Genomic DNA, 24,486 nt, shown 5'->3' on the forward strand with positions numbered 1-24,486 from the left:
CACACACGTGCACACTAAGTCCTGGAGCAGGATGTCACGGCATGATGTCCACCTGAGGAAACAAAATCGGAGTCCTGGGGTGCCGCGCTGTCACTTTGGGGAAAGGCAGCAGGTGTGTGGTGTGGAAATTACCATGGGGAGTTAAATCTCAGCTGAAGGAAGTTGCCTAGAAAGCGTCATTAATTTGGCAACAAATTCTGGCCAGGAGGAGCTCCTCTAGCCTCTGCTGGCCTGAAACCTCATGGGGCCCATGCCTCCCTGGGGCCCGCCCGAACTCTGTCTCTAGCGCACCAGACCCTCTTTAGCCCTTGCTGGGGCCTCCTAACCTGGCCTGAAAAGGCCATCTTAATTCTCTTGATTAGATGGTACAAACAACTTTCATTCCATCTGTTGTGTTTGTACCAGTGGCATTATGCTTTCTAGTCAGTAGCTGCTTTATATGTGACATTTTTGAGATGTTTGAAATGGTCCCCACCCCAAATTGAACCTGTTGAATGTGCAGATTTGAGTGAGAGCCCTAAGATCCTGTTCATTAAATTTTTAAGTTGTCTTCATTATGTGATTTAGAAAATCAGAAATTTTACATTTATACTGGTATTCAAAACATCTGATTCATCAGAATATAATGTTTAAGGTTTAGGGGACACTGAGCTATTTAGTAAGTGCATGAGTTAATGGAATGTGAAAGAAAAAACAAATATTTTCATTAAAATTACTAATTTTTAAAATAAAGATCTATTTTTAAAATTTATTTATTTGAGAAACATGGAGAAAGAGCACAAGCAAGGGGAATGGCAGGCAAAGGGAGAAGCAGGCTCTCCGCTGAGCAGGAAGCCCAACATGGGACTCGATCTCAGGACCTGGGGGATCATGACCTGAGCCTAAGGCAGACGCTTAACGACTGAGCCGCCTGGGCTCCCCAGAAAGATCTATTAGGTTTAACTTAAGGACTAAAGAGAATGAGGCTTTCTATTTATAGCCCTGGCAAGTTGAACATAGCTTGGGATACACATAATCGTAAATAGTCCCAGAGCCATTAACGTGACAGAAGCCATTTTTCCCGTGCTCATGCAGTTGGCTGTAACCAGACCTCCCTAGCCAGGACTGAGGGAGGCACCAGGACAAGCCACAGGCACTCCAGTCTCGTGCCTCACAGAGGGAGAGTGTAGCCAATGTTCGTGGAATTAAAATGAATTCATTTGAATACTTGGGTAAGTTAAAATCCCATATGTTATCTTCATTGGAGGTCCTTCTGTCCTTCCCCAAAACAAAATCTGTAGCCAGGCTGTGTCTACGACTGCGCCCATAGTGACTGGCTGCTACTATTCTATCTAAGCACTTTAAAAAAGTATTTGAACACTCTATGAAACATGAGAGATTGATACAATTACTCTGGAGCTTATAAACATGTTCTCTTCATAAAAAAATAGTCTTGTAAAATATTCTCTTGTAAAGCCTGGGTGGCTCAGTGGGTTAAGCCTCTGCCTTTGGCTCAGGTCACGGTCTCAGGGTCCTGGGATCCAGCCCTGCATCGGGCTCTGTGCTCAGTGGGAGCCTGCTTCTCCCGTCTCTCTGCCTGCTTCTCTGCCTACTTGTGATCTCTGTCAAATAAATAAATAAAATCTTAAAAAAAAAACAAAAACAACCCTGTGATGTTGGGCTGAAATGAGAGGTATTAGTTACAATCCCATGGCTCTTAAAAAGAAATAGATATGGAAGTGTATATATGAGTGCACATCCGTGTGTCTACAAAAGCTCACAAATACATACATGTGAAAACACACACACACACACACCCATGATTCCACCAGGAGGAATCCTGAAGACATGGTTGAACCCAGGCCTGGGCCAAGGAAAGGTACAAGCTGAGCCTAGAACATTCTTATCAAAGAATGACAGGGCCCATGGCGTCTTACCACAAGGACACAGCAAAGGCTGCAGGGCCTAGTTCAGGCCTTCCACTGACCCAGTCTGGGATGATTCTACCCAAGTAAATCACAACAAGAAAGCATTACAGTCACTGATTAAAACAATACTCTCAGAATCCCCACCAATATACAGAAAGGGATTAATAATTAAATGGGAGGGAGGGGAAACCTTTCTCACAGCAGATCTGAACGATGAGCATAGAGGCGTAATGGAGTTACAAGGTCCCCACTGAGCGCCCGTCATTCTGGTGACTGCCCCAGGCAAGCCTCATCCCTGGAAACTGACATTAGCAGGTGCAGCTGGGAGGCTAATGGGCTGTTCCCATAGAGGGCCTCGAAGTACCTTCCCACGTGAGGCTTCTAGAGACGAAGGGGAGGTCCGGTGAGCGTGCGGTGGAAAGCACACAGACACCCAGCCCAAGGGGGCGCAGTCAAAACCCCTGGCCATGGGGCAGAGCGACAGGTGAGCCTGCCGGTGGGAGGTGCTGTGCCACCCACCACCGCTTCCACAGGCGCTGGCTGGGAAGCCCACCTGGAGCCCAACAACAGCAGGGAAACGGCATGCGCACCCAGACCGAGTGGGCCTCTACACAGGAACTGGTCCATACCCTCCACATGTCTTGCCACCATGAAACCAGTCAGCTGGAGAAAGGGACAGCGGCTGAGGCGACACACAGTCTGGGGTCTTCTCCTGCATACAAGGGACACTGTCCAACTCGGAAAAGCTGGCACTGTCCAACTCGGAAAAGGCACAAGAGGGCCTCCCTCCCCAGGCCACCCCCGGGGCTGCCCCCTCCCCCTTCCGGGATCAGGCATGTGCCAGCTCAGACCTCCATCCCCTTGCTCCCTGTCCCCGGGCTGCTGTTGAAGCTCACACGGGAGACCTGCCTTATTTCACACCAAGGCCACAGTTTCCCACTTTCTCCCCAGCACGCACCCCACAGTTTTCAGCCTGCATAAATCTTACTAAGTACAGACTTTGACTCAGTGCTCACATTTTACAGGTGAATCAAAAAGTTGAGGGAGAAAAAAAAGATGCGGTGTGATCCCAGTGTGGGCAGAACGAGGACGGGGGCCCAGACTTGAGGATTCCAGGAGGTCCCAGGACCACGAGTCTGCAGCTGGCTGCAGTCAGCCGCAGTCCATCCAGGCCAGCCTCACGGGCTATCAGCCCGGGGTACAAAGAACTCCAGTGTTAGTCTTCCCCCACACCCCCCGCCAAAAATAGTCATTTCTGTGAAGAGTCTCGGAAACAATCTCCTATCTCCTATCAGGACCTTTGAGATGGCCTCATGGGCCACCGTGATCTTGGCCCCAAGGCCTGGACTCGCTCCCTATCCATCTATCACTACAGTCGTTCAGAATCTGGCTCTATGCCTAAGTAAGGGACTGCCCCTGAGCCGTTCCAGCAAACCTAAGGCAGCCTCGTTCCCGCCACTGACACGGCCCTTGTCCGCCAACTCAGAGGGTTCCCACCCCTGGTACGCGGGCACAGGTGTGTGTGCGTGTGAGTCTTTGCATCTTAGTCACAATAATGTGAACGCACAAAAAGAGAAAAGGAGGTCCGAATTCACAGTGGGCAGAAAATATATAGTGTAACAGAGGGAAAGAACACTGCCAGTTTTCAGCAGAGAGCTAAGAAACCAGCTCCATTTGCTCTTCTGCTCTGGAGAAGAATTCGTTCCAGGAGAGCAGGCAGACATGGAACGAACGCACACAAAGCCGAGGGCTCTTCAGAATTAAAGACGTTCTTTCTGTTTCTGTAGGATTGGCACGCGAGCCACGGTCTATGAGGTTGTCTAAAAACCTGTGTTTCATCTGTATAGAAGAATATTCCTAAGGGCAAGTTAAAGAAATAACGTTGTTTCACGGTGGACCACAGTCAGGGGAAAAACGAGTTATTTTTCTGCTGCTTTCAGGAACCAGTACACTGTACGGAGTCCCGTATCTCATCTCCCTGCAAAGGCACGCGGGGGAAAGGAAGCCTGGCGGAGGGCTGGCGCAGGACGGCCGGTAAGAACAGGCACCAGCCCAGGGAGGAGGCAACAGAAAAGGCCAGCAGAGACCCCCACGGCGGTGGGGGAGGCACGAAGGACACGGCTGGAAGCCGCGGTGCCCCGGGGAAGGATCTCGGGAGCGTGGCCGCGGATGGCACCTTACCTCCAGCACGGCCACCTCTTGCCCATTGCGAAGCAGTCGGAAGGTCAGGGGATGCTTGGAGTCCAAGCCCGGGATCACATCACAGCCTCGGAGAGGAACAGACACGATGTGGGTCTTGAGATCGGTCCTGTCCTTGTGGAAGATGAGTCTGTTGTCCTTGACTCGGCACCAGCGCTCCCGCCAGCGGCTGTTGGAGAGCACGTTGAGATAGCCTGCGAGGGGACCGACGGCGGGCAGTCAGCACCCGGAAACCAAACCCGCACCCTCCGCGGCCCGGCCACTCCCTTCAGCCAGCTCTGGGTCTCCTCGTGAGGCAGACAGCCCACCCCAGAAGCCCCCGCGCTCCCGCAGTTTGAGGATGTTGTCAGACAGGTGAAGCCCACCCGGACGGGCTTGAAAGGCTTCGGTCTGAAAGCCCGTGTCTCTGACCCTGCATGACACTGTTACCACTATGGGGAGACCCGTGTACCCCTGCGCACGGGATCGAACTGTGAGAACCACCACCGTCATTTCTAAAAGAGGAAGGCTCAAATACGAGAAATTGATCACCCTCGTTTGTCACAAACAAATGAGCAGGCAAGCACACACCACGGGAGCTGAGGAGGCATGGGATCCAGGTTTCACGGGGCGGCGGCCTCGCATACCGGCTCCACAATGCAAGGAGGAGACCGCCCCCTGCTGTTGACACGGAGGAAGGCGGCGACGCGGCACAGAAAACTCAGGTCCAAGAGGAAGAAATAAAACGAGGATGCTTGAAGTCATCCAGCCACCTTGTCAGCTCACGCACGTGTGCACACGTGCCCATGCCCACACACCCCGAATCCTCTCCAGTTCTGATTTTTATGATGCCTTCCCAAAGGGTTTGGGAGGATGCACCTGGCTTCTCTCTGGGTCTCTACCACACTTTGTTTCTGCATCTGCACATCATTAGCCATGGATAAGTGCTAGGCAATCCCAGAAAACAGAACCCCAAGCACTCAGGTAAGTCACAGGGCTCCATGACACTCTCTGCCCAACAGATGAACACTCGCTCAACGAATTCCCGAAGTGAACATGCAGAGTGCAAGTTCGCCTTCGGCTCAGCGTGACATCCGTTCTACTGATAATCCCTAAATGCCAGAAGCACTGCTTCTCCCGCAACCAAAGCTTACACTTGGGGCCCACATGGCTGTGTTTATGAAATGAGAGAGAAGGGGGAAAAGCCAACCCAATGGCTCAAGGGCAAGGGACCCAAGTTCCTTGTATTTTCCATATTTAGGAGGGAGTACAGGGAGGAGGAGAGAGGCTGGGGTCTGACTGGGGTCTGACGGGCTCCTCTGCAAAGGAGTGGGGTTACCCCTGACGTGGGACTGGGGCAGGCCACCTGGAAAACCGGACCTGAGGCTTTTAAAAAAATTTTTTAGAAGATTTTTCTTTGTCAGAGAGAGAGAGAGAGCGCGAGAGAGAGCGAGAGAGAGCACGTGTGCACAAGGAGGGGAGAGAGAGGACTGCGCCAAGCATGAGCCACCATGCGGGGCCAAGGCCAGATGTGGCGGTGTATCTAAGAGGAAGCAGGTGGCGCACGGCAGATGTCCAGGAACTCAGGGAACTCACGGGGGAGTGAGATTCACGGGGAAGTCCTGCCCTCCAGGATACTCACAGACATTGTGGCTGGGGTGGGCGTGAGGGACACCCCCCGTGCCCGAGTGGTTCAGGGGCAGGTACAGGGACGTCTACAGGCCTGGCAGCATGTGAGCACGGGAGACAAAGGCTTGAAACATCCAATGACTGGGTGATAGGAGCCTTGGAAACGACCGTAGGAGCCTGGCCTTGACGCACACGGGGACAGGAAGTGAGGTGTTACGACATCTCTTAAGGAATCTAAGCTGTAAGACCTCAGAGCACAGTGGACTTCTCGGTGACAGTGACCACGTTCCATTCAAGCTGGTACGTGACTGTCTACTGAAGAACTCGGCACTTGGGGACAGTGTCTCGGGGCCTCGGTGGCCATGTGGAGGGAGCAGTTCCTGAGCACATTCCACTCAGCAGGGGGTGGTCATCCTTGGGACAGGTCAAGGCACTCTCAGGACATTTCCTTCCCCGAGTGAACCCGGCCTAGTCACCAAAGTTATGGATCTCTTGACATTTGAGTCATAAAAGAGATGATTATATTGGACAAACCCTCATTTTATTTAGAGCATGACATCATAGGAAATGACCACGTCTTAATGCCTTTCTCAGATTTATTTTCAGTTCCGAAAAGGGAAGAGCAAAAAGAAAATCACAGCGGGTGAGGCCTGTTTCTATGAACAGGAAAGCCCGTGGTAACCAGGCTCACTGCCCTTTGCTCTTCTCTGAGAGGGGCAGCCCTACAGTCCCATCTTCCGGCAGGCGGGAGCCCAGGGAAATGAAGACAGTCCATCGGAGGCATCTGGGGTCACAGGGTAGGTTCCCATGCCCCCTGACATGCTGATGGGGTGGGGACACTGGGTCTCAATGGGCCCCAAGCATAGTTCAGCTGGACCACAAACCGGCCACCAGGTGGTGCCAGAGTGCAGCCAGGCCTGGGGATGTGCAGACCACCGGGTCCTCCAGGAGTCCTCCAGAGGTCCTCCAGTGAGAACCGCACTCCCCACCCCAGGCTCACCCGCCAGCCCAGGGCAGTTCCATGAACTGCATGAGGCAATTTCAACGCAATTTGATTTCTTTTTAGATCCCATCCATCGCACTAGGTGAGATGTTATGGGTAGTATCTTTGCAGTTGGGAATGTCACTGGTGTTTTGAGATTATTCTTGCTCTGAATTCGAAGATTGCTCGCAAAGCCATGGAAAGAGGCTCAAGGTTTCATTAAAGCTATAAAATTAACGTTATGGGCCCGAGATTAAACAAACACCTAAGCAGAGGGGGGACAGACCCAAACGCTCTTGCATTCCACCATTTTGAGCCCTGGGATCCTGGCCTCCGTGTGAGCTACTCTTGAGTTCAGGCAGCTACAGAAGGACAGGTAAAGTGGGGCCAAGTGTCCCCGAGTTCCCCTCCGTGGGGCGGGACATGTGGCGTCTGCCTGCCAGGCCTGTCTCGGTTTATAATCAGCTGGGAGGAGACGTCAGGGGAAAGAGGGTATACCAAAGGTCATGATGCTGCCAACAGCCAGACCCTGTCCCCCTGGCGCCCAAGCCCCCACCTAACCTTAGGGGCCTGTCTTCCAATAGACGCACGTACCCCACAACGGGGATGCTGATGCCCCAGCTCAGTGACTTATACCAAGAATTCCTTCCGCCTGATTTTTTGTGGGGTAGATTGTAATAGAAGGTAAGAAAACCCCTCCCGCTGGAAACTACACAAAGTCCCCGAAAAGCTGAGCTAGGAGGGGCCCTGGAAACATCCAGCAAGGCTGTCAGGCTAGATCAACTTCTGCTGACCCCTGGGACCCTCCACATGGGGCCTTCCGTGTTTCTGATGACCCAGGCCACACACCGGCACTGCCATGACGCTGCCTTGAATCCGTCTGCGTGCTCAGGTCTTTTAAAAAATAAGCATGTCAGGTGAACCAATGAGCGATCACAGCAAGCGTTTACTGAGTGTAAATTATGACCTCGTTATGAAGCACCGAGCTTAGCGCTCATGATTTCATCTTTAATTTCCTTAGGAGAACAAGGTCAGGAGGAGCCTGTCTCACAGAGGGAAGAGCCTGAGGCTCAGGGAGGCAACACAATTTGCTTAAGCTAATTTATTGCGTCTGCGAGCTGGCTGAGCTGCCTTTGGCTGCCAGGCTCTGTGCCGGGAGCCGGGGCACCGTTGGGGTGCACGGGAGTTCTTGGCCTCACCGCGAAAGGCAGGAGAGACCGCTGCAGCATTGCCCTGAGACAGGACCATCAGAGGCTCTGACCCAGGCCACAAAGAGACTTGGATTTCAGTGCAGGACCCTGTTTGCGCAGCTCCCAGCTGGTAGCCGGGACGGTGCAGAGAAGGTGGCCAATCAGGAGGCCGGAGTGAGGGTCCAGCTGGGGACAGATGGGGCAGAGAGGGAGAGGACACGCATCTCCAGACAACAACTGCTGAGTTCTTACACAGGCTCGTGAGCACCAGCGAAGGGCAAAGAGAAGGTCCTTCTTTGCTCAGGGGACTGGCACCCACCTCCGATCATGGTGTGCAGTGGCTGTGCACAGCGCTCCCCCAACTGACACCCCCAGCACTGCCCAGCCTCAGGGCAGGAAGGAACAGCGCTGCCAGGCTGCCCGAGGGACTCACTGCCCCTCTTCGCTCCCCGGGGGAACGATCTCCCATCCCCCAACAGGATCGTTATTACGCATCTAGAGACCCATCTGCCCAGCTACATTTCACAGAAGAGCTGGATTCGAACCCAGGTCGTGGTTGCTCTTGGGAGCTCTCCTCTGCCTGCCTAGCAGCACGGTCCCTCTGGCCTGGCTCTTCCGGCCCTGCTCACCGTGCAGGAACCACGGCTGCACGGCCCCAGCTTGGCATGACAGGGGTCTCGGGCCTTCATCCAGCTGACATTTTCTGCCTACGACTTTGTAGCTATACCCAAACCACTGAGAACAGTCATTTCCCCCTTCCTTTCTCTACAGGCCCCTTCTCTGGCCCCTAGACAAGGGGAAGAGCCACAGGACAGTCTTAAAATCTTGTGGACAGAGGACGTTCTCTTAATAGAGGCTAAAGATGTCCCCTGAGCTGTTTGGTAGAAATCCATCCATGGGTAATTACAGGCTCCAGATTCCTCCCTTCCTGCCCTCAGCGCGACCGACTATGTTTCCAAGAAAGTGCTAGCAGCAGGATTTCCTGCAAGGCCTGCTCACCAATGCAGGGAGGCTCGTTATGAGGGGTTTGAGTAGGCAGTTGCCGAAGGCGGGGGCAGAGCTGGGTCAGCGGGCCAGCTTACCCCCCCCCCCCCCAACACACCCTGCCGCCACTGGCTGTGCCATGGCTTTGCGGGGCTCTGTGTTCTGGTTTGTAATGAGGGTCTGGACCCCACTGTCTGCCTTGCCTGCCACATGAATGTGGCTTTTCATGAGAGAATTCCTACTTCTTCCGCGGACCTAGAGCAGTTTAAAACACAAAAACAAGGGCCTCCTGGGTGGCTCAGGTGGTTAAGTGTCTGATTCTTGGTGTTTTGGCTCAGGTTGTGATCTCAGGGTCCTAGAATCGAGCCCCACGTTGGGCTCCACACTCAGTAGGCAGCCTGCCACAGATTCTCTCTCCCTCTCCCTCTGGCCCTCTCCCACTCCTGCACACACTCTCTCTTTCTCTCTCTCTCAAATAAATAAACCTTTAAAAAAAAAAGTCAAAAATGAAGCTGAAAAAGCAGTTCCCTTTGTTGGCTAATTCCTTCCTTCCATTTTTCATCTCTGACTCCCCTGCGGGGCCAACCCGCAAGGACAAACCATCTCACCCCAAGTGCTTCTCGCAGCACCGGGGGAGGCAGGGTAGATAGGAAAGAGCACTTTGGCTCCAACAGATTCACATTTTTCCTTCTGCCCCTCGGTGCCAGAACTCTGTGTGGTCCGGTGTCGTTCTGCCCCCTCGGCGTACCACCATCCAGGGCGGCCAAGGCTTGACAAAGGACGTGACCGTACGGGGCCCACTAAAGTCTCACACGTGGGGCTGCCTAGATCCCCAACTGTCAAGGCCAGAGGGAGCGGGGACCTAACCCCGGACCTGCTCTCGGGGCTCAGCTCACACCTGGCTCCTGTATGCTCTGGCCCCCACCCACAGTGACACCCCCTGCACCCTCCCTGCCGCAGCGCCAACTCCTCCTATTGCCCTGACACAGTTCACGCCCTGGGACGTGATGGCTGTCGAACGGGTTCAAATCTGTCTGTATGGCCAATGTTGGACGCTTGGGGCAGTTTATCCCCCAGCCAGGCCCCATCCGTAGGCAGATGGATGCTCACTGCAACACCAGGGCGAGCAGAATGGGTTTGCAGAGGGACGTGACCAGGGACCTGGTGACAGGACATGGGTTGGGCCACTGGGGTGTCCGGGCACCACAGCCCAGCCTCAGTTCCTAATAGAGGCCAAAGCCTCATCGCCTGGCTTCTAGGGCTGTTCTCCAGCGAAGGGCTGTGTGGTGGCCAAGAAAACAGGACCCCTGTACAACCCCAGCCTCCGTCCCTCCCCAGCGGCCACCCTGTCTGCCTCCACCCCAGGGTCCCAGGGAGACGCTCCCACTGCCCTGGTTTCCCTCCTCTTAGTCACCAGGTCACACTGCACGTCTCTGCCCATGGCCCCTCATTCAGAACCGTCTCTGCCACGTAAACGGAAACCCTGGGAGGGCTGGGGTTGTGTTGCCAGTGCCCACCCTATCCTGGGGATGCGGGGGGCAGCTGCTCGGAGAGGACTCCCGTTGACTGGCTGAGGACGGGGTGGTCCAGCAGGCTGCACTTGAACCTGAGGTCTGAGACAGGCAGTGCTGTCAGGATGCTCGGTTTCCCCTGTCAGCCTGGGGAAGAGCGCCAACTGTGACCCTGCTCTTGTGCCACGCTCCGTGCTCTTCCCATCGCTCGCCAAGGCACGTGCGTGTGCCCCAGCTGAGAAACGCTTCAGAGGAAATTGGGAAAACTTCACAGGTTCAAAGAAAGAATTTGCTTTTCGTCTTGAAAGAACCTGAGATCAGGCCAAACCCTTGCGAGATCTTTTATTACGAAGCAGTAAAGACACCGCACGTCTCCCGCTCTCCCGCCATGCTGAGGATCACCAGCCTGACTCGAGCAAGCCCACGGGAAGCAGAGGCCACTGCAGAAGAGGCCACACTCACGGCCAGGCCCCCTCCGTCTTACCGCAGGTGGGGACATCCTCCTCCGCAGACGAGGTCTGCTCATCCGTCGAGGGCTTTTTCTTCCCCAGGCCGATGATCTTGGTGATCTTCTTCCCAGTGACTTTGGACACAGTGCCCTTGGCCTCTGATTTGGAACTTTTTTTCCTCTTGACTGTCAAGAACAATGATGAAAACAAGAAAGTGTGTTTCGATTACAGACTTCAACTGAGAACATTTTTAAAAAAGCCTAAATCATGGTCAATCTTATCTTCCTTGTTTTTCACTCACTGAGTACCTGCTGTGTGCCAGCGATCGGTGTGGGCCCAGAAGAGAGAAGAAGACAGGTGTTCTGCAGGAGGACATGCACGCATGTGTGCATACACAGAGGTGGCCGGCCAGATGGCACCAGGCCCGTGCAGAGATCTACAGTGGGGTGACGTGGCAGAGACACGGGGCAGCCAGGGAAGCCTTCTGGGAAGGCCAACACAAAGGAAGTTGGGGAAGCTGGAGGAACAGAAGGAGGCAGTGTGGCCATACCTTGGCCAGCTCAGGGAGGGGAGGGGAGCGTAGGGTTCCATCTCATGGCTCAAAGTGAAGAGGTTACATTTACTTTCAATTCTGCTAGCGTTTGCTCCTATTGGGAAAGTACCTGCTGGAAAGAGATCTACAAAGAAAAGAGATCATACTTTGAACTCCCTGAAGACCCCTGATTAATTTCTTGAAAAAGCAGTGGAAAGGGACTCCTTGGAGGAAAAAGCAAAAGTACAGAAGAATGTGAGAATATGCGCCGCTATTTACTACATGAAGGCAGCATGTGGCATGTGTGATAAAATTATGAAGAAACCCTCAAAACTTAGGATGTTCAGCCCAAGTCAGAGCAGGAAAGCCACAGGGGTCCGAGCGGCACATGCCGTGAGTGCACGGCGTGCAGGGAGGGACAGGCTACAGAGGCAAAGCTAACTCCCAGCGTTGGCAAAGTCGTAACTGTCATCAGGGCGGACACTGTTATGCAGCTTGTGGAGAATCTGAGCGACAACACAGCTGGGATAGGGGGAGCCCTGCTGAGATCCGTCACCTGCAAACAGCTTGAGAGTGGGCAAGGGGAGAAGCTGAGGTCGAAGCCACAGTGTATTTAAACCACCGGCTTCCTTCAACAACGACTTAGCGTCTGCAGGACACAGAGCAGAGCAGTTGCGAAGCCGGGTCACCGTCCTCGTGGAAACAAAGCAGGGGAGTTCTAGATACCGATGCGTTCTCGGACACAGACACCCAGACTTGTCTTTCCGTGAACCTGACTTCCAGCAGGGAGCCAGGAAAGAAATGGCAAACGAGGACAGGGACCGACAAAGCCCATGCCTGCCGCGCCCCAAGCCTGCATGGGGACCTGAGATTGTAGGTTTTTCTGTTTCAGAGCAAAATTTAAAGATAGCTTTCCTGGCTTTGATTATATGTTATGTGCTGCGGGAGGACACAGACAATGCCTTCCCCTGAGTAACTTCCGATGGTGAGAACTGAAATTGCACTCTGACGTGACCGCGTCAGGGAATCACGCGGGCAGAGGCAGAGACCGTGACCTTTCGGCATGAACCTGGTTGTAGCCCAAGAGTCTGAGTCACTTGGATTTCAAGGTTCTCCGTGGCCTGGCTTGCTGTGAGGTTGAAGGGGATGTCATTTCAGAGCTGGGGGGGGTGTCTGTTCCCTTCTAGTGCAAGAGCACAGAGCAAAGTTGGAGGGCTTCTCCTCTGGGAAGCAGAGGTCCCAGGGCCACGAGCACACAGGCTGTTGGCTTTGCACAAGGAGAACTCCCCCACAACCTGCAAATCTTACTCTCCTCTCGGTCCACACCCCAGGAAGGAAAGTGAAAGTCAAGCCACGGACCGGGAAAAGTTACATGTAAGACACACCAATAAAGGACTTGTATTCAAAATACACAAAGAGCTCTCAGCGGTCAGTAAAGATGAACAAAATCCAATACAAATACGGACAAAGATTTGGATAGACATTTCATCAGATATATGGTTGGCAAAAAAAAAAAAAAAAACACACACATTAAAAAAGCTTCAACATCATTCATCATTACGGAAATGCAAATTAAAGCCACAATTACAGAGTACTAATTTTTGCTTGAAAAGTTGACTTAGAAAAAAAATAATTCAAAACCCCAATGCATCATTCACAGTAACATCATTCACAATGGCCAGAATGTGGGAGAACCCAAGGGTCCACTGATAGATGGACAGATAAACATAGTGTGGTCCCTCCGGAGGCTAGAATGTCATCCAGCCTTAAAAGGAAGGACATTCTGACACCTGATACCATGGGACAGCCAGCTCTCCTGGCTGCAAAGTCCTTTCAGTGACAAGTCAGGTGAGGAAATGAGCTGCGGGGAGCCTGGGAGTCGGAATACAGACAGGCCGTCTACACCCGGGCCGTCTACACCCGGGCCAGGGATCGGTAGGACGGCAGGTGAAGACGCGTGGGGCTCCCATCAAACACAGGGGTTTCTCTGCACTTCCCACGTGTGACCCGGACCATGCCGTGTCTGTCGCCAAACTTCCAAGGAGACCTGTCCCACAATCAGGGCCTGTGGAGCTGGCGCCCGCCTCTGTTGATTACTCTCGTTTTCATGTTTCAGCGTTTGAGGTCTGGGTGCGAGTAGAACTCACCTTGTTCTTTTCCTTCACACACGGTGACTCCGTTCTCCATGACGCCCTCTCCGTCCGAGCTGGGTCTCTCAGAAGACAGCTTCTGTGACGGTAAAAAGGATGAAATGACTCTCACCGTGGCTCCCACTGGCCAGGTGATGTCTCGTGGATGCATCCACAGTGATCCCCACAGTGGAAGGAAGTGTGGCCAAGTCCACAGCCACACAGAGAGGCTGGCGCTTGGGGACAGATCGGCTGCTAGGTGGCTCACTGCTGAAGCCTCAGAAACAGCAGAGGAACGAAGAACAAACTCACCAAAGTATAACAAACACGCTCTCTAGTACCACCCCTATTGCATCCAAATCCTGTTTGCTTGCAAGTAATTTTGAAAAAATATTAAGATTACAAAGGATAGTTCCCTCAGCAAACTGTGTTATCCTTCCAGAAACAGCTCACCATGCACTCAATTTCGTTCTGTCGCCAACCAATAACCGGGTGAGGTCAGACATCGCCCGCAACACAAACCCTCCGAATATACTCACTGAGACGAGCTACCATAGAACCCGCCCAAGAGATCTGAGATCTGGATGTAAAGAGCATGATTAGGACCCCAAGCTGGCACCTAAAGAGATGTTGCTTGGAGCTGGGATCATCCATTCTGGTGGGAGACTATGGCATCAGGGGGTTTGGGAGGAAGAGGAAGTAGGCTGGACAACCCTCCCGCCACCCTGTTCTGTGCATGATAGCCCAGTGCCACAGAGCCTGGCCGACTGGAGACAAACAGAATGTCTGGACGACACGAGGGCAGCAGGGAACATGACGACCAGCTGCTATCAAGGGGTCCGGGCAGTGGTGCCAAAGATAGCAGGTGGGTGTCTGCGAGCCTATTGCGATGCCAGGAGGAGTACAGGGAGGAAATTGGGGCTTTTAGAGGGTGCCTGTCATGGGCCAAGTCCCCCAGGGACAGCATCACGAAAGCCAGCACTGCCCCAGCTCTCAGGCCAGGAAGCAGCCCGGGGCCCGAGTTGGTGGGTCTGACCAGGCCCTCAGAGGATGGTCTTAGATGTCAGAGATCAGGATGGCCAGTGCCCATGGGAAATGGGAACCCTGATGTGCTCCGCAAAGAGGCATGGGGCAGCCTGTCTGGAAAGAGGAGTGCTTAGCAGCGTGAGCCAAAATTGTAAGAAATATCTCTACCGTTTGGTCTAGTAAGCCAGCTTCTGGGAGTCTCTTCTTGGGTCACAGAGACACAGCAAAGACTCATGAGCGAGATGCCAAGTACCACGCTATGTTAAACCATCTGAAGAAGGAAGACAGGCCTGGGGCGGGGGGTTCTGATACAAATAGCAGAGATGCACAGATCCAGGGTAATGTGCCTGGTGAAAATGCAGAAGCGCTTGCTGCTTATTACAAGTTTTCAAAAAGCTGGAACACTGCTAACAGGATACAGGGAAGAGAGGGAGAGGCAGCCTAAGAAATTTTATGCACCAGAGCACCCCGCTGGTTAAACCTACACAGAGTGCTGTGGGAGGCTGCCTCCTCTGGGCAGCAGACTCACTGGGGACTTCTTTCCTCCTCTTTCTGTTTCTCTGCACTTTCCGAATTTCTACAGTGAGCAGGCATGGGTTTTGTCATTAGGAGAAAAACAAACAGGCTGGCTGCGTCACAGTGTCTGGGTGAAGACTGGGAGGTTAATTTATTGTGTCTTCTTGGAGGGGGCTGGTGATGAGACTAACACTGAGATCAGTGGATGCAAGTAAGCAGGCTGCCCACTATAATGCAGGTGGGCCTCACCCAATCAGGTGAAAGCTCGGAGCGACCCAAAAGACCCGCTTTCCCCCACAAGAGGGGATTCTTCAGAAGACTACCAGCAGACTTCATCTGCACCATTGGCTCCCCTGGGTCTCTAGCCCATGGACCTACACTGTTGAGCTGGACCTGCCAGTTCCCATCATCACATAAGCCAATTCCTCATAATAAATCTCTTCAGGGGCACCTTGGTGGCTCAGTTGGTTAAGTGCCTCCAGCTCGGGTCATGATCCCAGGACTCTGAGATCGAGTCCCATGTTGGGCTCCCTGCTCAGCAGGGAGTGTGCTTCTCCCTGTGCCTCTCCCCTTGCTCCTGCTCTCTCTCTCTCTCCAAGAAATAAATAAAATCTTAAAAAAATAAATCCTTTGTGTGTTTGTGTGTGTGTGTGTATATATATATATATATATATATATATATATATATATATATATTTGTGTGTATCTGTATACATACTTACATAATTTTGCAATATAAGCCATATTTTACATTTAAATATTATATGTACTTAATAACACACACACACCCTTATCAGTTCTGCTTCCTGGAGAACTTGGGCTGAAACAAGAACAGACAAAAAGGGATTTGTTCGCTGGCAGCAGGGTTAGCTGGGGAGGACTCAGAAGTTTCCAGGACCACAGGCTGCCCCACCAGACCACCACCTAGCCTGCACAGAGAAGAGACATGTGTGTGTGGTGTGTGTGCAGGCACGGAGGGCAAAGCCAGAGAGGGCCGGGCATGGCACCCAGCAGTGCTGGGTTCACACATTTCCTGCAAGAAAGACCAACCCTCTAGCCCCACTGCTGGGCTCTCACTGCACCTTCCAACCAGCCAACTGAATACAGAGCAGAAATGGATGGGGAACGCATCCTGGTCTGTGGGGAATAACCCTTCGGGAAGGAACACTGACATGGTGCCCACCACCTTCCAGATGTACACGGACCAGCACACAGAGTTCAACTCCGCCACGGGCCAGCAAGCTAGCCTTGAACCCCTGAAATCCTTCCGCACGTTTCAACCCATTTCTGCAGCTATGGCTGGGGGATGATCAAAGCAGCCCTATGGTCTGTGAAAGGACTAACTCGAGCTTCATACAGAAGTAGGCACTCGAAATGCAGCAACAGAAGGATTACACTTTTACTTCTACCTCCAAGGGCTAAAATTCTCAAAGAATGCTATCACAGCACCGAGGGAGGGCTAAATCTGTGGTTAGAGCGCTGTTCCTAGGGAGAAAGATGTCCTTACCTTCTCCAGCTCTGTCTTGTGCACCGGGGAGCTCGACGGGGGAGGGCCTTCTGACTCCGCCTGCCCGCTGCAGCCGCTGTAGACGTCTCGGATCACCTACGAGAAGTAGAGATGGGCCTGAGTGATCTCAGAGGAGGGGACGCTGACCTACAGGGCTGAAGCCAGCATGAACAGGCAGAGGTGTACAGCGCAGCGGGGAAGTCTATGGGCCCAGAGGCACTTGCTCTAAGTCCCAAGGTAGGAAGTGCTCATTTGTTGACTCAGCAAATGTTTCCCCGATCCCAGGATGGACGCAGGGTTTAGGATACGGGGAGAATGCATGGCCTTGCTTTCCTGGGGCCTGCATTCCAATGGAAGTTAGATATCACAGCAAACGGTGAAGATCACCCAAACACGAAGGTCAAGTAAGATGGCAGTAGGGCTACAAAGACTGGAAGGTGGTGTTTAACGAAAAGGGAACAGTGAATTGACAAGATCAGGAGGCCTCACTGGGATGACAGGTAGGCTGGGAGGTAAATGCCCAGAGGACCCAGCCACATGAGGAACCAGCAGAAAAGGCTTCCAGACAGAGGGGCCGTGCAAAGGCTCTGTGGTGGATTGGAGTGTTTAAGGCTACTGCCTGGTGCCGTGTGGCAGGAGATGGGGGCAGACCACCAGGAGGCTCCCACAGTGCCTTCAGGCCCAGTGAGGAGGCTGGGTTTGAGCAGCCCATGCCCCCGAGTGACGGGAGTGATGTTCTGGGAGGCCATATGCACCGAGGCCTGGAGAGCTCCACTGTCTGGGGTTTCACCCCAGTCTTCACCTTGGGCCAATTTAATTAACTGCCTGGTGCTCCAGTGCTTCCACCAGTAGAGCAGACACAATGGTCCTACCTGTGGGACATACAAGGCCTGAGACAGTGCCTGCGACGCAGGGGGACACCACTGTCAGAAGTCACAGACAGCACACAAGAACTAAAAAGGAAACGTGCCAGGCCTCCCATAGTGGCCTGGAGCCAAGAGTGGGGCAGTGCAGGCTGTGGCAAAGGCGGGAGGGAGCAAACCAGCGGCTTGCGGAGGATTTTGGAGACCCAGCAGGCCCTGCTAGTGGGTCAGGCAGAGCAGGAGGGAAGTGTCACCTCCCAGGCAGCTGGGTGCTACCATTCAGATGGAAGAGACAGAGAGAAGTAGCAGGTAGGGGAGAAGCGAGGCGGGTGACAATAGAGCAGAGGAAAACTTCTAGGCAGAGCTGGAACTAAACTGGGAGTCAGGGGAGAAGAGGCCCACTCCCAGACCAGGAGGGGGTGAGTTGCAAGGGGGAGGGAAGACAGAGCAGAATGCAAGTCCAGGACAAGGACCAGAGCCAAGCCAAAGGGGAGAGGCTGGTGCAAGAATGAGCGGGAATGGCCAGGGAAGTGGGGGCGGGGGGGGGGGGGGTAGGGAGTGATGCAGCTCCCAGGAGCAGGGAGGAAGAATTTCCAGAGGAGGCAGTGGAATTTCCACTTCTCCTTCTGGAGAAGGCCAGTGTGCTTGGTGGCAGGAGTTTGACCCTGTCAGGCTGGTTCTGTGTCTCTTTGGTGAAATGCGAGACCAGAGCATCAGCTGCTGGTTCAAAGGCCCAACCTTGCTGAGCCTACTTCTCCTCACCAGCAAAGGAAGGAATGTCCGGATGACTGTCCTGCTATGTCAGAATGGTGACATCCATAAAAAATGAGATTTTCTCTGCAAAATGCCCAAGCCAGGGCCTGGCACGTGGTGGCGGCTTCTCTGGCCAACACTGTCACTACTCTGAGTGTCCTCACCATCGACACGGAGGGCTCAGAAAGGATCCTGCCTGAGATTGATAAACACGGGGGGGTCTGCGGCACACAGGTAGTGGTCCTTGGCTGTGCTAGTGCTCACAGAGCCAAGGTCACCCACTGTCCCCCGCTGTCACTACTGAGCTCCTGCCATGAGCTGGGCATGGTTCTGACGGCTGGGGATGTGTAGGGAGCAGGAGAGTGGGATCCCGGGTTGTTGGAATTTGCAGGCTAGCAAGGGAAAAGTTAGGCAGCAGTTCCTTCAAAACGTCTTCTGTTCTTTTTGGAATGAAGTTGCAAGTTGAGTCCAGCCCATGTGTCTTCAGGGCAGAGCTGAAACACCAAAGTCCCAGATATCTGGGTCATAATTTTGCAACACGATCTCTGCAGACATGTCTGAGTGCCCTGGCTTACGCTGGGGTTGGGATCAGTGCCAGGACCTGACGGGTCCCCAGGACAGTGTTTGCAACCATTCTGCTGCTCAGCTGTCTTACGAAAAAGCTATGGAGCAAAGTTCACATTTGAGACTAAAACAGGACAAAGGGAAAAGAAGGAAAAGCCCAGAGAGTTTGCTGCCATGTTTTTCTCCCTATCTCCTCCAAGGAGTGAAGGCGTCATCCAAGTGACATCCACCCGGGGACCTGGGCCTTCTGGACGCCTGCATCTCTGTCCACGTGGATTCCGCTCCCGCTGCTCTGGCCGGGTCTCTACTCCCATGCCTCCCCTGGGACGTCATCAGGTCTTTAGCTGACAAGGCAAATTCTCTCTTGATCTAAGGACAAGAGTTTGTCTTTTCTCCAGGGAAAGAGCACGCCGCAGGAGAATCTCCTGGGCTCTGGTGTTGAACAGAAATGGGGTTTCAACCCTAACTCTACCTCCTGCTGCGTAGGGGAGGCTAAGCTGTGCAGACTCAGGCCCGATGTCCTCGTCCAGAACATGCACAAAAGAAGGTCTCTGGGCCACCGAGGAAAGCAGGATCATGCAACATGAGATGCCCAGCCCAGCTTCTCCCAGAACAGGCACGAAGCTCGCACGCGCCCGTTTCCCGAGACAATAGCCTTAAACAGAGGGTGTGGCTCTGACAATCACGCAAACTAACCTGAAACTTACAAGCTCCTCATCGCACACCAGAAGGCTGAACCTCACAGAACAGAACCTGCAGAATCCTCTCTCTGGCAAAGGCGTTTCTGCACAAAGCAGCTTTCCTTTTCCCTTCTTTCTTTTTCCAAGGAGGGCGGGGCCGCAATGTGCGGCACCCTTGCTCCAAGAAACCCCCCCTCCTTCCCATCCCGGTCTCACGCGCGAGTGACGTGAACTGCATCTTCAGGATGGATCTGGCTTGATGGATTGGGTTTGTCCTGCAAGTCTCAGCCTCTGTCTCATGTGCCCTGGAAGCAGGCTCTGCCCCCACAGGGCACATGGCTCAGCTCTCCCTGCCCTTGGCCACAGCCAGCCAGGCGTGTCTCACATGGACACTGCTCCCGTGCCCTGTACGCCCATGGGGCTCTTTCTTCTCTTCAGCTGGGCTTGCTTTTAGAGACGGGACTATGCCTTCCTTATGCGAGCATTTCCAAAGCCTAGCACAGAACAGCAACCTAAAAAGTGTGATGAAAGGAAAAAAAAAAAGGTGAAAACAAGGAACCCAACTGGACCTGACATTTTCTCTGGGCAAGAAAGATGAAGGAAGGAGTGAAATCCAGAGGGGAGGAAACCAGGCCATCACATCCAGTAAGTAAACCCCCAGGACCACCTTCCCCCTGTCCTCTGCAGAGGTTTCTGAAAACCTTGGAGGAAAAAAGGAAAAAAAGAGCATTCAGCTAAGACCCATGCCTGCAGCACCCGGGCGGACTTCCTCGCCTTCTCCTGGTCCCTCGAATGTCTCCTTTCCTATCCCCACTTCCACATCAGGGTCCATTCTGCCCACAAACACAGGGTGGAGGAACGGCAGACTCGCTGAATGGCCAGATGAGATGACCTGGCCATGGAAGTGGCGGAGCGTCCTCGACTTCCCTGAGAAGCCTTCCTTTGTAAACCCAACCCATGCATCCGTATGCTTAGAATTCTGTGTGCAGATAAAGGATACACTTTTGTTCTCTACTGGGGTCCCCCTGCCTGACCTTACACAGAGTGCAGCATCACCATGGTGCTTAGGAAACAGACAGGACTTTGGTGGCCACAGGGACCCAGACACACCTAGGGCTAGGCCTGTGTGTCTGGGAAAGAGAAAGGCACTGCTGAAACATCAGGGAGTGTAAGCCTGTCTCTGTTCCCGTGGGTTTCATCCACTACCCGGGCCGACTGGTGAAACGGTCTTTCTCCTCTGATCGCTATTCATTGCCCAACTGCCCCCGCCCCCGAGTTAATACAGAAGGAATCAATAAAGGGTTTATTATCGCCCAAATTCTTTTAATAGCTGCAGATGAAGATTCTGTATTAATATATAGAATATATATATTTTATATATATTCATTAATATATATTCTATATTTGTATTTTGATTGATTTATTTATTTTTAAGGAGCCCTGCTCATGAGAAGTTCAGCATGTATTTAAGAGAACTGGATCCAAGTTCAGAATCACATATCCTTCAAAAAACAAATTGTTATATGTTCTGTGGTATTTTTGTTTGCTTTTAACTTGAGCCCTCATTGCCAGAAACACAATCTCTGCACATTTTTTAGGGAAACCTGACCACTCTGTTTCTGGGAATATTGACTGTTGTCTTCTGACTGACCCCTGCAACATGGCTCATGTTTTCAGCATCTGTATACACACACGCGCGCACACACACATGCGCACATGAGCGCACACGCGTGTGCGCGCGCACACACACACACACACACACACACAGAGTCAGTCAGCTTTCGCAGGAACTGCTGGTAATGGAAATTGCAGACCGAAGGAAGAGAAACAAATCTGGCCGTGATGCTTGTAGAAGCGTGGGTCCAGTTAGGTGCTGGCCACACGCGGCCCTCCTGCTCTCCACGCCGGACAAGAAAGGCTGAGTGTGACTCACATTAGAGACTGTCAGCTCTGACTTAAAGCCACATGTCATAATACCAAAAGCCTGGGTAATCAGTTGGGACGGCGTGGATAACAGCGGTTGACATTAACAAGGACTTGGCTCCCGTTTTTGTAAAACGGTTCGTGACAAAGAGTTGTTCTAGGGTTTTTAAGAAAGGAATCCTAGGGGGTGACTCTAATGGAGCCACTGACATCGCAACACTTCATTATAGTTCTGAAAGCACATTTGTGTATTTTTTTTTAAGATTTTATTTTTTTGACAGAGATCACAAGTAGATGGAGAGGCAGAGAGAGAGAGAGAGAGAGAGAGAAAAGCAGGCTCCCTGCTGAGCAGAGAGCCCGATGCGGGACTCAATCCCAGGACCCTGAGATCATGACCTGAGCCGAAGGCAGCGGCTTAACCCACTGAGCCACCCAGGCGCCCACATTTGTGTAATTTTTTCACTCTGCCTTTGTGATCATTCTGATCCGCAGTATTTCCATTTGATAAGTGGGAGTTAGCGGACTCCAAAGATCCTGATGAGTTAGAGGACTTCTGGGACTATATTCTATATTCCAGATTTCCAGACCCTTCCTTCAAGGTCCACCACTCTAGCATGCTATCTTCAAGATAAATAAGGGCTGTGCCTCCAATGAGAGTAGTTCTTTAATTTTGGGGGGAAAAAAATCTACTCCAATCACAAAGATGTGGGCTTGACCAGACAATATAACAAGCTCTGACAATGGCATTGACTTATTTTACAGAAAACTGTCATTTCAAAGTTTTAAATCACTTGGAAAAATAATAGAGCAAAGTTAGAAGGTACAGGCTAGCTGATTTCAAGACTCTGTAAAGTTGCAGCCATCAAGACAATGTGGCATTGGCACGGCCATGTAGACGCAGACTAATGAAGCAGACTCAGAGAGGCGCCCACATGTACTCAATTGGTGGATTTCCAATCCAGGAAATTCAGGTCCTCAGTGGGACTGAAACAGCTGACTACCCATAGGAAGAAAATCAATTTTGACCCCTATATGCCATCCTATACACAAAACCAACTGTATGAGTCAGAGACCAGTCCATAGACAGAGCCATAAAGTTCTAGAAGGAGACGCAGGTACTATCTTGGTGAATGGAATATGCTAAGATTTTATGGACAGAAGGCAAAAAACACCAGCTGTAAAAGCAAAGATTGAAGTAATGAAGAAATAACAACTTCTTCTCATCAAAGGGCACTCTGAAGGAAAGAATTCATCTGTGGCTTAGTCAGAGTCATTCTTTGAGGTGAGACACCCTGACATCAACAGGGACATTTCATATTCTTGAAAGGGTTTCAGCTACCACAAGGTATCGCCACTTAAACTCTGTACGCAACCACTAACATAGCCTCAAGACAAATTAAGCAAGAACTGATAGAAATAGAAAGACAAAGAGACAAATTCATAAAGAGGTAGATATGACCACATCTCTCCCTTTTATTAGCTGACAACATGAATTAGTAGATGATCTGGAGAGGACAGTAAGTGCAACCTGACAGACCCGTGTAGACATGTGCACCCAGCAACTGCAAAATGCATGTCCCTCGGTGTAGACACGAGCATTACCCACCTTGACTACATGTTGAGCAACAAGTCAAGTCTACAAATTTCTACGATGTAAAATCGTTATCAAGTTCTGACTACGGTAGATTTGAACTGGAAACTCAAGGCAAAGAGATTATTTTTAAAAACCTGAATGTTCGGAAAGTAGACAACATATCCCTGAAGGAACCAGTCGTCAAAAAAGGAGTCACAACAGATTCTAGGAAAGATTTTGAACTGAATGATGATGAAAACACAAACATCAGAACTTACAGGCCACAGCGAAGACTATGCTTGGGGAGCAATGGAGAGCTTTAAATGAACATGTGTATATAAGAAAAGGACTGAGAATCAATTATCTAAGCATAAACGTCAAGAAGTTGGCCTAATTACAACCAATGAAGCCAAAAGAAAGTAGGAGTGAAGAAGGGAACTGAAAATAGAACACGATAGCACCACAGAGAAACACCAAGAGTGTACATTTGGCTTTCTGAGAGAGCTGGCACACTGGGGTCCATCTGGCAGGACCATTGACAAAGTAAAGGAGGAACAGGTGTCTCCATTCTGTTGACCACACAGAAAGGCACCCAAGACCGCCACTCTCCCCTTGACAAATAAAACGAGGTGGGTATATTTACAAAATCAGAGTGGTTTTTCACTCATCGGAGGATGAGGATGTAAAGAAACCTAGACACACCATGTCCTCACAAGGGAAGAGCCCTTCACAGGAAAGAAATGACCAGGCTGCCCCCTGGCTGGCAGGGTGGTGGGAGGCAGGGGTGCCCACCACAGAGGGTGGGGAACAAACCAGCCACATCCTAGGAGCACATGTGGCCCAGCGTAACGGCTGAGGGCAAGGGAGCCGAGTTCAGGGACGTCCTCCTGGGGGGCACACACAAAGGCGTCCTGGCAGTCCTGGTCCAGGAGGGTGTGAGGCCGTGATGTGGACAGCCCTAGCTCAGGCCCCTGACACATCCCACTATCATGATTTTTAAACTGTTTTCAGCCAGAACTTGTGAGTTTACTGGGACCTAGAAGTGGTAGCATAGCGGTAACAGGACCCAAACAATAGTGAACCAGCTTACACTTACCTTACACAAGATGTTCTTCTAAATGTTTCTATCTCGTTATTTTATCCTCATAACAAGTCAGAGAAGGGGGCACCGTCATGACCCACCCTCCCTCCCATTGCACGGAGGACAAGACTGAGGCACAGAGGAGCTAAGTAGCTCATTCGAGACCATAGGAAGCGAAACGCAGATTCAAGAGAGGGAGACCCACCCTTCCCCATCTCACTGGCAAGCTCCCCATGGCTTGTGGACAGATGGCGGGCGAGGTTGTGAGGGAAAGGCACTCAGATATATCACTGGTAAGAGGCCGAGCTGGCAGACCTCCGTGCACAGTGACGTGGCTGTGTATCAAAGTTACAAGTGCCCGTGACCTTCACACAAGTGCACAGCCTCTCTGGGAAGTTAGGCCACACGCTAGCAAGAGTGTGAGCTGAGATATGCACAGGGTCGATTATCACAGAGTTGTGTGCAAACAACCCAACAGCCACGAATCAGAGAATAGTTTTTAAAAATTA

General features: G+C 52.0%; 1 protein-coding gene across 7 annotated transcripts in view; it reads right to left on the bottom strand.

The window, feature by feature from the left end:
* AFAP1 (actin filament associated protein 1) overlaps positions 1–24,486 on the bottom strand; it is a 132,154-nt gene that overhangs the window by 24,190 nt on the left and 83,478 nt on the right. For all 7 annotated transcript variants that reach the window (XM_059166062.1, XM_059166026.1, XM_059166049.1 and 4 more), the window contains 4 exons: positions 16,541–16,636; positions 13,510–13,591; positions 10,866–11,015; positions 4,089–4,300 (listed from right to left, as the gene is read on the bottom strand). In XM_059166062.1, coding sequence (XP_059022045.1) covers positions 4,089–4,300; positions 10,866–11,015; positions 13,510–13,591; positions 16,541–16,636 — 540 coding nt within the window. The remainder of the gene's footprint in view (positions 1–4,088; positions 4,301–10,865; positions 11,016–13,509; positions 13,592–16,540; positions 16,637–24,486) is intronic.

The sequence above is a fragment of the Mustela lutreola genome, chromosome 1, assembly GCF_030435805.1.
Source record: "Mustela lutreola isolate mMusLut2 chromosome 1, mMusLut2.pri, whole genome shotgun sequence".
NCBI classification, from domain to species: Eukaryota; Metazoa; Chordata; class Mammalia; order Carnivora; family Mustelidae; genus Mustela; species Mustela lutreola.